The sequence below is a fragment of the Sorex araneus genome, chromosome 2 (assembly GCF_027595985.1).
Source record: "Sorex araneus isolate mSorAra2 chromosome 2, mSorAra2.pri, whole genome shotgun sequence".
NCBI classification, from domain to species: Eukaryota; Metazoa; Chordata; class Mammalia; order Eulipotyphla; family Soricidae; genus Sorex; species Sorex araneus.
In genome coordinates this window covers 275,558,595-275,574,326 of record NC_073303.1, presented here as the reverse complement: position 1 = coordinate 275,574,326, position 15,732 = coordinate 275,558,595, and the positions used below count along the sequence as shown (strand labels likewise).

Sequence of the window (15,732 nt, the reverse complement as noted above, 5' to 3'; positions counted from 1 at the left end):
AAAAGACCCATAGATTTAGGGCCAGGATATAGCTCAAGTGCCTAGCACATGCAGGGCCCTAAATTCAATCCCTGCTACTGCACGGCCCAGAGTACTCTGGGTGTGACCCTATTGGCAGCAGTCCTAACAGGTGTGGCCCAAATTTTTTTTTTTTAAAGTTTATTACTATTTTCATATTTCTGACTTTTTTTGGATACTGTTTCTATGTTTCTAATCTGTTATTCCACTTTGTGTGGAGGCAAAGTCTGACAACACCAAATGATGAGAAAGCTGTGAAAAACAGTTCGAAGTGTTCCCCCAATCAATGAAAATAAACTGAACTTTAAGTATTTCCCAATCAATGAAAAACAAACTTATTCTGGCCAGCACACAGGGAGGCCAAAGTTTCACGGACACATGGGGAAAGTCTTGAAGAGGTCAGTTGTACCACGAGGAGACAGGTACAAAAAGGATTCTGTGTCTTGCACTTGGGGAGATTTGAGGACTTCACCAAAAATTGATTTATAATGACTTTTCTTTTTTCTGTTTTTTCTTTTTGGGTCATTCCCGGCGATGCTCAGGGGTTACTCCTGGCTCTGCACTCAGAAATTACTCCTGGCGGTGCTTGGGGGACCATATGGGATGCTGGGAATTGAACCTGGGTCGGCTGCATGCAAGGCAAATGCCCTCCCCACTGCATTATTGCTCCAGCCCCGACTTTTTATTTTTTTAAGTTTTGGGGCCACACAGAGGTGCTCAGGGCTTACTTTTGGCTCTGTGCTCAAGGATCCTTCCTGGCAGGGCTCAGGGAACCATATACAGTGCAGGAGTTCAAGTTGGGGTCCATAGCATGCAAGACAAGTGCCTGAACCCCCCTGTACTATCTCTCTGGCCCCTCCATAAATTTTTTTCAATAATTTTTTTAAAAGTCTTTCCTTAGGAATTCTGCCTCTAGGGTATGCGTAAGCTTCCCCTTTCAGCTCTGATCTCTGACCCGCACCCAAAGTACAAAAATGCTGCCCAATCTCCACTGCCCAGCTAAGTCAGAGGGTATGGCCTGGAGTGGAAGCAGGAGAAACTAAATGCTGCTTGGGTCAGAGCCATAATACAGTGGGTAGCACCAGCCTGGGCTCGGTCCTGGGCATCCCATATGGTCCCCAGAGCATGCCCAATGAGATGTCCACCCTTTAATCACTGGCCCTTGACCCTGAGTACTGACCCAGCACTAACTTCTTAACAGAGAACATGTGAGAGAGAAAAGAGTAACTACAGACTTGTCTGGGGAGCTGAAAGCCCCGAAGTCCCACACTCCAGCCAGGAAAGGCCATTCGAAGGGGGGAGGCTCACTTCTCACTCCAGTCTGAACTGACCCAGCGGGTCCCTAGGATATCACATCGTCATAAGATTTCCCCAGCCCAGACCTAAAAGAAAGGTCCTCATAGGTTCAAAGAGCAAATGTTCACACACTCGGCTGTTGAAGACCAGCGTCACAAGGGGGGAACCATTCAGAATCTCAAGCTTCATTCTGGAAGCTAGAGACCAATGAGGGTAGTTTCAAATCAGGAAAACTGATTTTTAGCCCAGAATACTCTACCTGGATAAAGTTATCAATTTTATGTCTATAAAATTAAAGCATATTTTGGGGCTGGAGTGATAGCACAGCGGGTAGGGTGTTTGCCTTGCACGCGGCCGACCCGGGTTCGAATCCCAGCATCCCATATGGTCCCCTAAGCACCACCAGGGGGTAATTCCTGAGTAAAGAGCCAGGAGTAACCCCTGTGCATTGCCAGGTGTGACCCAAAAAGCAAAAAAATATATATACATAGTAAAGCATATTTTAATTTAAAGCTGGAGTGATAGTACAACGAATAGGACACTTGCCTTGTACTCAACAGACTCAGGTTCGAGCCTAGCACTCCTCAGGTCTCCTGAGGCTTGCCAGGAGTGATCCCTGAGCTCAGAGCCAGGAGTAAACCCTGAGTACCATCGGATGTGCCGTATATGTGTCTGTGTCTGTCTGTGTGTGTGTGTGTGTGTGTATAAAAGCATAGCACATAAAATGATAGAAATGATATCTCCTAGACATCCTTTCTTTGGCTGACACTGAAGGTTGTACTGCAGCAAAGTGAAGGAGCCAACACAGAAAGAACAAAGCAAGAGATCAGGGATGGCGATATGGTAGAGCGACAGAGCACTTGCCTTGAGTGTGTGAGGCCCTGGGTTGAATCCCAGCATCCCAGTGCACACAAGCATGTGATTCAGAAAGCAGGCAGGGGTTTGCTAGTCCCAGGACGACCATCACACAGCCAAGAGAGAGGAAAACATCCAGAAAGTCAGAAGAAAGGTCTCTGGGGGGGTGAGGGGAATGCCAGAAATAGCCAGTAGTGACAAAGCTTTTGCAACTCTTCCCCTTCTCTTTCCTCCTGAAAATTCAGGCCTCTGGAGAGTTAGGGAAAACTCAGACAGACAGACCTGAAGTTTGTAATGTGCAGCTTGTGACAACCTCTGCTGAGAGAAGCTGCCCCGTTGCATGCTATCAGCTCTGCTGGGCCAAAGTGGAACTTTAAGAACATTTTTGGGACCAGAGAGATAGTATAGAGATAAGGTACTTGCCCGGCACATGGCTGACCCAGGTCCAATCCCCAGCACTGCATATGATCCCCCGAGCACTGCCAGCAGCGAACCCTGAACACAGAACCAGGAGTAAGCCCTGAGCATTGTCAGGTGTGGCCCAATATCTCCTTTCCAAAAAATACAAAACAAAACAAAACCCAAGAAACACACTTTCCCACTTTTACACTAATGAGGACCCAAAGGACCCCAATGGCTGGTACAAGCCAGTAAGACTGCACAGTAGAACTCTTCGTGACCTCTAGCATCTTTGATCTTCATCCCCAGGCCCAAAACAACACCCCATGATACTGCTCTGCCACTTTCCGTACATGTAATGTATATTCATTATATGTTCCTCCGCTGCACATGCTCACCATCCTTCCTCATGAATATGTATATGTTTCCTTCAAACCCTACTGAAATATGTGTTAGCTGTTATATTACTTCGTTCTGCTGGGCATAAGCCCAGACCCCTTACTCCTCCCTCCTCGGAGCTCCTCTCCAGCTCTGCTGGTGGACATTCTTCCCAACTGAAGTTGTCTTTATTGCCAATAAAGTCCTATTTTTTCATTGCTTCCATGAGGATGAGAGTTGATGAATATTTATGCACTTTCAAATAGTCTTTATAGGTCATAGATAGACATAACATCTATGTGGAAAAATTCAGTGTAGATTCTTAGAAAATCGATCAAACAAGGAACAAAAAGTACAATGATTAAAGCCAAGAAGAAAAGTAGGACAAAAAAAAAATATGTACAATCTTTGCAGTGAACAAAATCTGCATAGTCACAGTAATATAAATAGTCAATTCAACTGAAATAAACGTTTCCGATAACTCAAGGGAGTTAAGTTGAGGGATAAATGACTTGCGGGGCGGCCATGAGGCATCAAATCTAATCCCGCCCCACACACAGGCCAAATGTTGAGCCCCGAGGCACTGTCACTTAGAATCCCTGGAGCTGCAACCTAAGGTGTAATTCCCTGAGCGCAGCAACCAAGTGTGGGCCCAGTCATTAGAACAACAACCAGGGCCAGGGAAGGGGAGAAAAGCAAAGCAAGGGTAAGAAAAACAGAGCAGAATGAGAGTTTAGCATCTGTTCCTCCCGAGAGGAGGAGTCTGGAGTGAGCAGACCAGGAGCAAACAGCAAAAAGGGGCAGAGAGAAGGTTCAGGGATCGGGGGACACGTGCCTTGCACACACAAGAGCGAGTTTGACCCTGGCATTGGTTTGTTCTCTGGCACTGCTGGCCATGGCCCTGCTCCCCCAGCTCCGCTAGGCCTAAGCACTGAGCCACCCAGCCCATCTGGTCAAGTACAACTTGGAGTTGCTACTAGGTCCGCTGAAGATGGCACAGAAGTCCTGCTCCCATTCCCACCCCAGCCCCAAAAAAGGTGAAAAGGGGAAAAAAGGAAAGGATAACTATTATTGAGAAATATGAAACTGAAGAAAAAGGAAAAACTGAACAGGTTCCTTCAAGAGTAAATATGAGGACGTAAGGGAAAAATCAGTAGGGAGTTTGAGGTCTTAACATTTTCTAATATTTTTTTTACTTGGAGGCCTGTGATTGGATCAACTTTTTGATGTGTTCTATTTCTCTGGTGCCTAAGTTGGCCTTTTGTGAAGACTCATTCTAATTAGCATGTTTTTAAAGGTCATGCATGTTGGAGCATGTGACAGAATTTTCCTTTTGTTCATTTTTTTTTTCATTTGTTTTGTTTTGGGACTACACCCTGTACTGCCCAGGGCTTACTCCTGACTCCATGCTCGGGGATCCATTTGGGGTGCTGGGGACCAAATCCAACTTAGCTATGTGCAAAGCAAGCATCTTACCCCCGGTACTATCTCTCTGGCTCCTGTTTTGTTTTGGTAAATTTGGGGGGCTTTTGGCCACACCCACTGGTGATCAGGGTTTACCCCTGACTCTGTGATCAGGGATCACTCCTAGTGGAGCTCAGGGGAAGTATGGGGTGTCAGGGGTTGAACCTGGGTTGGCCGCATAATAAGACAAATGCTCTACCTGCTGTACTATTGCTCTACCCACCCCCATTTTATTTTTATTTTATTTATTTATTTTTTAATTTTTTTAATTAGTGAATCACCATGAGATAAAGTTACAGACTTACAAACTTTCATGCTTGCGTTTCAGTCGTACAATGATCGAGTACCCATCCCTCCACCAGTGCCCATTCTCCACCACCAATGGTCCCAGCATCCCTCCCACCACCCCCACCTGTCCCCTCCACCGCACCCCACCTCTGTGGCAGGGCATTCCCTTTTGCTCTCTCTCTCCTTTTGGGTGTTTCCATTTTATTTTTATAAAAGCCATCCTAAACAGTTGTGAAATTGAATCTCATTCTGATTTTCGTTTGCATTTCCCTACTTATTAGTGAGCTTATGTAAATTGTTAAGTTGACCACTTGCAGATCCTCTTTAGAAGTTTATTCAAGTCCTCTACCCATTTGGGAAAAAACAGATTGTTTGTCTTTATGACTTTGTAATAAAAATAAATATTAAATGTTAAAGGTAATATCCGCACACAAACAGCCAAGGTAGGTTTCAAATCAGAGACGTTTGGTATGGCCTTAGAGGGGCTCTTAAATGGAAAGCAAGGTTCTGCTTCAAGTTATCACAAACATGCAGTGTCAAAGCATTTTCTGGGTAACATTTTATTTTTTTTATTTTTATTTTTTTTTTTAAATAATTTTATTGAATCACCATGTGGAGGGTTACATAGTTCTCAGGATTATGTCGGTTATACAATTCTCAAACACCCTTCCCTTCACCAGTGCCCATCTCCCATCACCAACCCCCCCAGTATACCTGCCACCCCCTCCCACCTCCCCAGTCCCCACCCTTGTACATGATAAGTTCCACTTCGTTTATGCCTTATCTCGATTACATTCCATGTTTCAACACACAACTCACTACCATTGTTGGGGTTTCCCCCAAAAAAGGAAAGCAGTCCTATTGCCAAGGAGGCATTTGATAGTTCTCCACTGCTAAGAATATAGAGATATTAAGTCCCGCTGTTTGTTACATAACTTTTCTTTTTCCCCCTTGCCCCGCGCCACCGAGTTCACGCCTGTTTGGTAATCGCCACGCTGCCTGACAAGGGAAAAAAAAACCGAAAAGGATGGTTATTTCCCGTCATCGGCAGGCGTGGGGCTCTGGCTTAGTTGATAGACTAGTAGAGTTTCTGCAAGCAGTTTCTGGAACCGAAGGGCTTGCGCTGGTATCGGCTCCGGCTCGAGATTCCACCAGCGTCCCACTGTTCCATGTACATAATTTTTCCCCTTATATCCCATTCCCACGCCACCAGGTCTGTTTGCTTAATGGACATCACACTATGTTTGACACCACGCCGCGTTTCTTCCCGAGAAAGAAGGATATTTCTTCTCAGCCGGCGTGGGGATATAGCTTAGTTCAGTCTAGAGAGATGGCTACCACTTTGATTGCCTTCAATATTTCAGCAACAGACTTACTATTCTTGTTAGGATCTCCCACAAAAGTCCGACCCATTAAAAAGGGACATATTACATATTGCTGATGCTAAGATGACATTAGGTCGCGCGGCCGCGCGGTTTTGGGTTTCTGTATAAAGTCCAGGAAAAGTACAACCAGAAATATCACTACAAACTTTTACCCTTTTATGGTGCTCATAAGATGAAGAAGCCTAGAGAGAGGCTCGGCGTCTTCATTTTGCGCTCAGGAAAACCTCGGATCCTGCGCTGTGCTCAGGGGGGAGGTGTGGAGAGAGAGAGAGGTTAAAAGAATTGGGGGATGCCCGGCTCCCACTGTTTCAGCGCACCGTGGGGTCTCTGGTCCCATGCCGGAATTAGTTCAGTGGGCTGTTTGGAGTCCAAGAGCGCTTCCTTGGGCTCTTCCATCATGCTCGCTCCGCAGCAGGGTCCAAAGGGACTCTGGGTAACATTTTAAAAGGCATGTTTCACTCTCTTTTTTAAAATATCTTATTTTATTTTTTTGACTTTTGGGCTCACACCTGGCAATGCTCAGGGGTCACTCCTGGCTCTGCACTCAGGAATTACTCCTGGTGGTGTTCAGGGGAACTATATGGGATGCTGGGAATCAAACCCGGGTCAGCCGCGTGCAAGGCAAACGCTCTACCTGCTGTGCTATCCCTCCAGCCCCGCATGTTTCACTCTTACACCAACAAATTTATGCATTTCTTTTCAAAGGCTCTTAGTTTCCTTATACTCTTTTCCTGAAGGACAGAAAAAAAAAGGGGGGGAGGCTTCAAAAAAAAACAAAAAAGAAAGAGACTTTCAGTTTCTAAAAATAGCACAGAGGGTAAGGCACCACCTTTGTATGTGACAGACCCAGCACCATATATGGTCACCCAGGTATCGCCAGGAGGGACCCCTGAGCGCAGAGCCAGTAGTAAGCCCTGAGCACCACCTAGTATGTAGTATGATCCCTCTACAAATTCCCCCAGAAAAAGAAAGGAAGGAAGGAAGGAAGGAAGGAAGGAAGGAAGGAAGGAAGGAAGGAAGGAAGGAAGGAAGGAAGGAAGGAAGGAAGGAAGGAAGGAAGGGAGGGAGGGAGGAAGGAAGGGAGGAAGGAAGGGAGGAAGGAAGGGAGGAAGGAAGGGAGGGAGGGAGGGAGGGAGGGAGGGAGGGAGGAAAATCTGGGGTTTTGTTTTTTCCCAGGCCCCAGGACACTTTCCTGAGTTGGGCACTGAGGTATAGTGTTTCCTGTAAAGAAGCTGTTGATTGATTTGGGGGAAAATCCATTTCTACAAGCGCCTTATCTCGGCTCTGCTATCACCAACTCTGCTCACCACCTGGGGTCTAAGAAGATTCTGTAACCCTTTTGACGAGAAACATCACAGTGACTGACAGAAGCAGAGTCTCAGCGGGAGCCAAGCTGCTCAGGGACCCACGGCCCAGTGACTCCATGCAGGGCTCAGATGCCAGGCACACGTTGTCTCTTGGAACCAGCGAGTGTCTCCTGGCACTCTTAACTTCCCCCAAAGGCAAACCCCCACACACACCATACACTGTTTTGTTGTTGGTTTTTTTTTCTTGGTAGAAACCATGACTGATACTTTCCAATAACAATAACAAAATTAAAAGGTTAAAGAGACAGAAAGAGAACTCAATGGGCTAAGACCTTATGCTCTGCATGCAAGAGGCCCAGATTGGATCCCCGTATCACGTATGGTCCCCCAAGCACTTCCAGGAGTGAACACAGATGAGTGTGGGCTGGGTGTAAACCACAGCATAAGGGCTTAAACTCTGGAGCCCCACTGAGTTGCCATCCCAGCTCAAGTACCCGAAAACCAAGTGTGAGAAGATCCCCCCAGCGCTAGGGTACCTGCCAAAGGGAATTCAGGAAGCCCTAAACAGTAATTGGCTCTCCCGAGTGGCATTCAAGAAGGGAAGCAGGGGGGGCTGGAGGGATAGTACAGTTGGTAGAGTAGGGCTCAGTCTCTGGCACCCTATTTCGCCCCCTGAGCCCCGCTACTGTGAGACCTGAGCACAGATCCACCAATAAGGCCAGAGCACCACTGGGTGTGTCCCGGCAAAAAGAGGGGAGGCAGAGAAGAAGATTTACAACTTCTACCACATGCACCTCTGTATTATTTGAATTTGTTATTTTTTTTATGAAAATGAAACAGGCTGGAAGAATACCAATCTCTTACTCAAATAGCTAACAAGACAAAGACTTTTTCAATCCCAGCCAAACATTGAAAATTAAAAGTGCTGGGCAGAGGAGATAACTCAGTGGGCTGGAACAGAAACTCTGCGTGCAGAAGCCCAGCACCGCCAGGGAACAACCCACAGCATGGAGCAGGGAGTAGCCACTAAGCACCACCAGGCTTGGCTCCCAAACCAAAACCAAAACCAAAAGCTATATTGCCAATCCAAGGCTTGAAACCCACAGAAAAACTTTCTGTACTTACCACACACACACACACACACACACACACACACACACACACACACACACACACACTCTCTCTCTCTCTCTCTAAGAAGGAAAGGGAATTTATGGTCTCTCTATCCTGTACCCCACCGTCTCTAAATTGCAATTAAACAGTTTTTCCCTGCGCCTCATGTTTGGTATTTAGGGGCGCCCAGTTCAACCTCTGGCCCCGCAGGCCCTCAGAGCACCAAGAAGTACGTCCTCGCCACTCTCCCTGCCAAAGAACTTTTCTCTAGCCTCTAGAAACTGAAATTCAGACTAGTACCAGTCAGGAAACCAATACCTCCCCCTCTGCTTCACAAGCAGTAAATTATAGCCACTCCTTCCTCATTAATTTCTCTTTCTGGATCCAGTAAGAAACTACAATTCCCAGAAGGCCTCTCGGCAGGAAGGGGGGGCTAGAGGTAAAGTTGCCCGCTGCCACTCTGAGACCTTAGCCCCACCCAGCCCAGCCCAGGCGGCCAATCCAGAAGCAGCGCTGAAGCTTGTTTGTGCCTGGGACCAGGGTTCAAGAAACCTCCCCTTTCCGGTTCGCAAAGACTGTCCTGGAGACTTTCCTTCAGGCACGAGGAAGCTCGCTTAGAAATGAGCGGGCATTTGACAGTGATGTGAACCTTGGCAAGCTGACGGCCAACTCTAGAATCCCGGAAGAATGACCTCAGCAACCGCACCCAGGGTGGCCCCTAGGATGTCCCCAGCAGATCAGAGGCTCTGTCCAAGATAGCCCAGGAAGGCGGTTCAGAAAGAAAAGGTCACCTTAGGAACTGATCCGGTTTATCGTGGATTCAGTGTTCACACCAGAACTCCACCTCCTTCCCTTCCCACTCTGAGAAGCGTCATGAAATATAAGCAGCATTTACATTTACTGTGTCTATTCGCGGTGTTCGGAACAGCGCCATAGCCATGTCGAAGCTTTTTGCAATTTCCCCTCTTTTCTTTCCCTGTGAAAATTTAGGCCTTTCTGGGGTTAAGCCCGGCTGGTCTGAGGCCTGTAGTTTGGAGGATGTGACAACCTTTTCCTAGAAAAATCTGCCTCATTGCACTCTATTGGCTCTAATGCCCCAAGGCGTAACTTTCTTTTTTCTTTTTGGGTCACACCTGGCGATACTCCGGGGTTATTCCTGGCTCTGCACTCAGGAATCACTCCTGGAGGTGCTCAACGTACCGTATGGGATGCTGGGAATCGAACCTGATTGGCTGTATCCAAGGGAAAACCCTACCCACTGAACTATAGCTCTAGCCCCACCAAGATGTAGATTTAACACTTTTCCATTGATCTGGTCCCCAGACCCTGGCTGGACAGTACTGGCCAGTGAAGACTGTACAGAAGAACTCACTTTGACGTCTAGCCTCCTTGATTTCCATTAGCAATGAAGAACACACTCACCATGACAGTTCTCCCTATTCTGAACATGCCATATATGTTTGTTGTGTGTTCCTCAACAATGCATGCTCACCATTCTCTCATGAATATGTATGAGTTTACTGGAAAACTACTAGAATATGTATAAGTTGTTGTATCACTTTTTCTCTAGCAGAAATAAATCAGACCCCAACTCCCTCTCTTGGAAGCTGTTTTTTAGCCTGTGTGGTGGACATCCTTCCCAACTTAAGTTGTTGGGTTTTTGTTTTTGTTTTTGTTTTACCAATAAAGTCTCTTTTTTTCTATTCAGTTGTCCCTGTGCTTTTTCAAGGACAACAGGATCACCTTCAAAGAAGCATAGTGAAAAGCACACCAGAAGCTACTCAAAATTAAACACAGAGCTTATCACCTGAGCTGGCAATTTTCCTCCTAGGAATCTGCCAACAACAACTGAAAGTATATGTTTATAACTACAATTTAAAACTTACACACAAATGTTCATGGCAGCATTATCCTCAATAGCCCAGTGGGGAGAAAAAAAATCTAAATGGCCATTGACAAAAATTGAAAACAAATGGAAAGTATCCACACAATGAAATATTGTTTTAATGGGGAGATGAAGTATTGATGCACCATAACATGAATGACCTTGAAAACTGTGCATAGTGGAAAAAAACAGATAGGATAATCCACCTTTGGTATTCCATGTCCAGATTGGACAGTCCACAAATAAACTGGGTTCCAGAAACTGTGAGAGAAGAATGGAAATGACTTCTAACAAATAACCTATTTGGGGTGAAGGAAATAGTCTAGAATTCCTTAGAGGCTGGTGGCTAAATTACCATGAGATAATACTACCTCATTAACTTGTGTATTTAAACAGAGGAACCCAGGTATGCGGGACCTATGGCTGAGATCTCCAAGCCTGCTCAAATAGAGATCCAGATCCTCCACCCAGATCCCCCATTTTCCAGTAGCTTGACAGTCACACCCACAAACAGCCCTCGGTGCCATGTAATCTCATCAACGGCCAAGATCCAGAGACTATAAAACAAAGCTCCCTGGAAAAGAGCGATACAGAATCTTGCATGGCAGAGCCTGGCAATTTATCCATGGCATATTCGATACGCCAAAAACAGTAACAATAATGGACCTCATTCCCCTTACCCTGAACACAACAGGGACAAATGGAGACATTACTGGTACCCACTGGAGCAAATCCATGAGCAACAGGATGATAGTGATACAGTGATACAGTGACACCTTAAATAGGGTGAATTGTATGGCATGTGAGTGATACTTCTAACGAGCTATTACCTTGTATGCATAAGACCTACGTTCTAGTCCTGGCACCAAACACAAACACACACACACACACACACACACACACACACACACACACACACACACACACACAGAGCCTGGCTGGAGCCCCTAACAATCAGGCCTGCATCTCCAGGTCTAGAATCACCTAAGGAGGTGCCCAGGACCAGAGAAAATAAAAACATTCCATTTGCGGGTGAGAAGGAAGCGATAAAAAGGACTAAAACCCTTACTCTGCTGGCAAAGACCTGGCTTCACCACCACCAGGAGCCCCATACCTGGGGTAAGACCCCCACCCTTGCCCAGCACCACCAGGAAATAAAACCACTTTCAGGACCAGGAGATGATGATTTAGTACTAAAGCACCTGTCTTGCGAGCTCAAGGATTGTTTTGTTTTGTTTGGGAGGGCCACACCCACTGGTGTTCAGGCTTACTCCTGCTGGTGTTTTGAGGACTCTATGCCACCCTGGGGTTGAAGTCCAGGTCAGCCATGTTTAAGGAAAACGCGCCTTAACCCCCTAACCCCTGTACTAACTCTCAAACCAACAAGCAGAGACTTTGAGTGTAATCCTCGGTGCTACTGCACACAGATTTCCATTGATGTGTAAGATCTCTCCACACCAGAGCCAGGTGTTTGTGAGCATCAAGTGTGCAATCCCCACAAGGCGACTGTGATCCCCAGTCGGTCTGCTCATGGCCACATCAGGAGGGAAGGGGGTGGGGATCCAAGCAGTATCTTGATGGCACTTTCTAGCATCCTGGTTTGTGTTTCCCCACCTGGGGTTCAAATCCAGGCTCTTCTGGCAGGAACTGGGTGATCTTGGGTAATTACCTTGAGCTGTAATTACTATTATTATTATTATTTAATTATTCTTCTGCTCAGTTTCCTCGTAAAAGGTGGGGATAATATCTCTTGCCTCGCAGGGCAGTTAGAGTTTAATGAGAAAATTCTGTGAAGTGCTTAGTTCAGATCCCAGCCCTTCATTTAAGTGTTCAAGAAATCAGTGACCGTTTTTGTTGAGAATACAAAGCAGCGGGCAGAGAAATAACTTAGTGGCCTAGTGTGTATGCCTTACAGGTGGGAACTCTTCAATCCCAGCACTGCACTGTTCCCTGAGCACTGCGGGGAGCATTGTTGAGCATTGATCTAGGAGTTGCCTCTGAGCACTGGATGCAAAGATCCCTGAGTGCAGAGGCAGGAGTAAGCCCAGAGCAGGGCAGGGTGTGGCCCAAAACCCAAACAATAACAATAACAATAATAATCTCCGTTCCTTCCTCTCAATTGTGTTGCAAATACCAAAGTATTCTTTAAAAAGTAGGCGGGTTTTTTGTTGTTGTTGTCGTTGTTGGTTGAGTTTTTTGTTTTTGCTTTGGTGTGTCTTTTTAAGTAAGCTTTAGCCTGGCAACGCTGGCGCCCCCAACTCAGCTTCCGGAGCTGGAATCTAGGAGGTTCCTCGGGTGGTTCTCCAGGGAAGCGTGGGGCTCGGCTGGCGGACCCCCACCCCCACCCCCAGGAAGCCCCCCGCAGCGGTGAGGTGCAGCCGGGGTGCACCCCGCGGACCAGGCGCGAGGGCGCCGTGACCTACTACCGCCCGGGCACGCGCTCTGGCCCCGCCCCTTGGCCTTTCATTGAGAAACCCCCTCGGCGATCACGTGAGAAGGCCCCGCCCACCAGTGACATCACGAGCCCGGGGCCAATGGGCGCCTCTGTTTATGTCGGGGTCATCGGAATATTCATGTCCCCGCACCCCCCCGGCTGGCTGCTCGGTCGCCCGCGCGCCGCTGGCTGAGCTTCGGGTCGGGAGCGTCGGGCCTGAGAGCGGGAGGCGGCGCGGCTGCGGCGCCGCGGGGACGGCCGTGCCGGAGGCTTTTGTGCAGCCGCGACCTCGCCGACAGCTCCCGCCTCGCGTCCCCCGCCCGGGACCGAAGCCGCCGGCCGTCGCGGGCGGCCGGATCCGCGTCCCGCCTCAGCGGCCCGAGGACATGCGGGAGAGAGAATGAGCCAGAGGGACACGCTGGTGCATCTGTTTGCTGGGGGGTACGGCCGGGCGGGGCGGCTGAGGGGCGCGCGGGGGTGCGGGGGGCGCGGGCCGGGCGGGGCGGCTGAGGGGCGCGCGGGGGTGCGGGGGGCGCGGGCCGGGCCGGCTGAGGGGCCCCCGGGGGTGCGGGAGGCGCGGGCCGGGGAGGCTGAGGGGCCTCCGGGGGTGCGGGAGGCCCAAGCCGGAGAGACTGAGGGGCCCCCGGGGGTGCGGGAGGCGCAGGCTGGGCCGGCTGAGGGGACCCCCGGGGTGCGGGAGGCGCAAGCCGGGGAGACTGAGGGGACCCCGGGGGTGCGGGAGAGGCGGGCCGGGGAGACTGAGGGGACCCCGGGGGTGCGGGCGGGCGCGGGCCGGGCCGGCTGAGGGAAACCGCGGGGCGGCCGAGGGGGCGCGGGGGTTGCGGGGCTGCAGGCCTCGGGCGGGCCGGGGCCGGGGGGCGCGGCGGAGAGCGCGAGCCCGGGAGGGACAAAATGGGCGCCGGGGCCGCCTCACGTCGCTCACGCCGCACCGCAGGCCCGGGCGGCGCGTTTCCGGGCCCCGAGGGCCGGCTTCGGGGGGCCCTTCCGGCCCGCGGTGGGCGGCTGGGAGGGGGTCCCGGCGCCCGCGCTGGCGACCCGGTGCCCCCCCCCCCCCCCGCGCAGGGTCCGGCCGGAGAGCGTCGCTGCCCCGCGGCCGTGCCGGGAAGGGGGGGGGGATTTTGGCCCTCGCGCCCCCGCCCCGCCGCGCCCTCCCGGTCGCTGGAAGGAGAAAGTGGGGTGCGGGGGGGTGTTGGGGCCGAGGTCAGCGCGGGCGCAAGGTGAGGGGGCGGCGTGGCAGCAGGAGACCTCCCCCCCCACTTCTCTGGAGCCAGGTGAGGCTCCTTTAAGGGGGGTTTAAATGCGGGCCTCGGAAATCTTTCTGCAGAATCCTAGTAATCTGGAGTTCTGTAGCGCCGTAGGGAGGCTGAGGGGGCAGGACTCGGCAGTGGGGCAGGAGCTCCCCCCCCCACGGCCCCCCAAGACCCCCACCGGTGGGATCCTAGGGCCCCCTCCCTTGTAAGTTGAATTGGCTTGGGAAATAGATCGCTTTTTTTAACGTAGTAGGGATGCCTGTTAAGTTAGGGTCGTTTTGAGTCGAGTCAGATGAGTTAGGCTCGAGGGTCTGGCAGTGAGTCCCCTCCCCCAGTGGCGTTTTCCTGCATCCTTATTTATTTATTTATTTATTTATTTATTTATTTATTTATTTATTTATTTATTTATTTTATTTATGCACATTGGTTATATTATGGCCAGCTGCTTTTTTTTTTTCTTTTTTGGGTCACACCCGGCGTTGCACAGGGGTTACTCCTGGCTCTGCGCTCAGGAATCACCCCTGGCGGTGCTCAGGGGACCATATGGGATGCTGGGAATCAAACCCGGGTCCGCCGCGTGCAAGGCAAACGCCCTACCCGCTGTGCTATCTCTCCAGCCCCAGGCCAGCTACTTTTGTGGCCTAAAAAACGATTCTTTTCTTTCTTTCTTTTTTTTTTTTAATACTCGATACCCAGTTTAGGCCAAGACTCATATTCGGTACGTTTACCAATCGTTTGAGCAAAGTAAAATTTTCAAGAACAGTTGGCTAGGTATGTGTTCTCCGAAAGGTATCTTGTAAGGCAAAGAATTGGAATTTCCTCGTGTGGGTAGATCACATCTCAACTCTAGAAAGTTAGGAGACAGCACTTCTGCTTCAGGCAGCTGTTGGGATCGATTGAAAAATAGAAGGGGGCGGGGGAGAAGCATTTGATTTTAATTGCTTCGTCTGTAGCATGAGGAACTTGGACTCTGATCTCTAAAGCCTGGTTCTAGCTCCCAACGTTTCCATTATGCTTTCAAACAAATCATGCATGTCTTGTTTAAAGGGCACGTGTATTTGAAATGTTGCCTTGATTGCACTATAACTATCATTATCCACATATCCTGCCACTTTATTCTTACTAATAGTTTTAAAGGCCTTTGTGGTTGGCCTTTTTTTAAAAAACAGGAGTGAAGGCCGAGAAGATAAAGTTCAGAGCTAGAGGGCTTGTGTGTCTTGTAAGAATCTCTGCTCTGGATTTGGAGTTGAGATAGGTAGGGGTAAAGAATTGAAGTTTTGGCAGTATGTAAATGAATGAATTTAGGAGTTGACTAACCCCCCAACTCTCACACACACACACACACACACACACACACACACACACACAGAAAACATGTGCTGTTTATTTGGAGTTTTAAGATGAGGTGATGATATATAAGACCTCTTGCAAAATGGGTGCTGGTCTTGTAACTTGCTTCCCTTTATCTTTTGGCTCTCCATTTATATGAGGTTACATAGATTTTTTTTGCCCAAACATGGCTTGGCTTGTCTTTTAAGAGATACCTTAGAACTAGGAAAGATAGGAAATGATCGTCAGGCTCCATCCTTTCAAAATATGGAAAAATACTGAGATGTGAATAAAGGGACCCAAGGTCAAA

At 49.1% G+C, this 15,732-nt stretch overlaps 1 protein-coding gene across 2 annotated transcripts in view; it reads left to right on the top strand.

Annotated features, from left to right (window-relative positions):
- The first annotated feature begins 12,975 nt into the window (after nucleotides 1-12,975).
- SLC25A36 (solute carrier family 25 member 36) overlaps nucleotides 12,976-15,732 on the top strand; it is a 41,591-nt gene continuing 38,834 nt past the window's right edge. The window contains exon 1 of one of the 2 annotated variants that reach the window (XM_055125533.1): nucleotides 12,976-13,263. In XM_055125533.1, the coding sequence (XP_054981508.1) occupies nucleotides 13,223-13,263 (41 nt within the window). In that variant the 5' untranslated portion in view covers nucleotides 12,976-13,222. Of the gene's footprint in view, nucleotides 13,264-14,044; nucleotides 14,115-15,732 lie in introns of those variants that run through there. The other variant, XM_055125534.1, reaches the window with a different exon arrangement.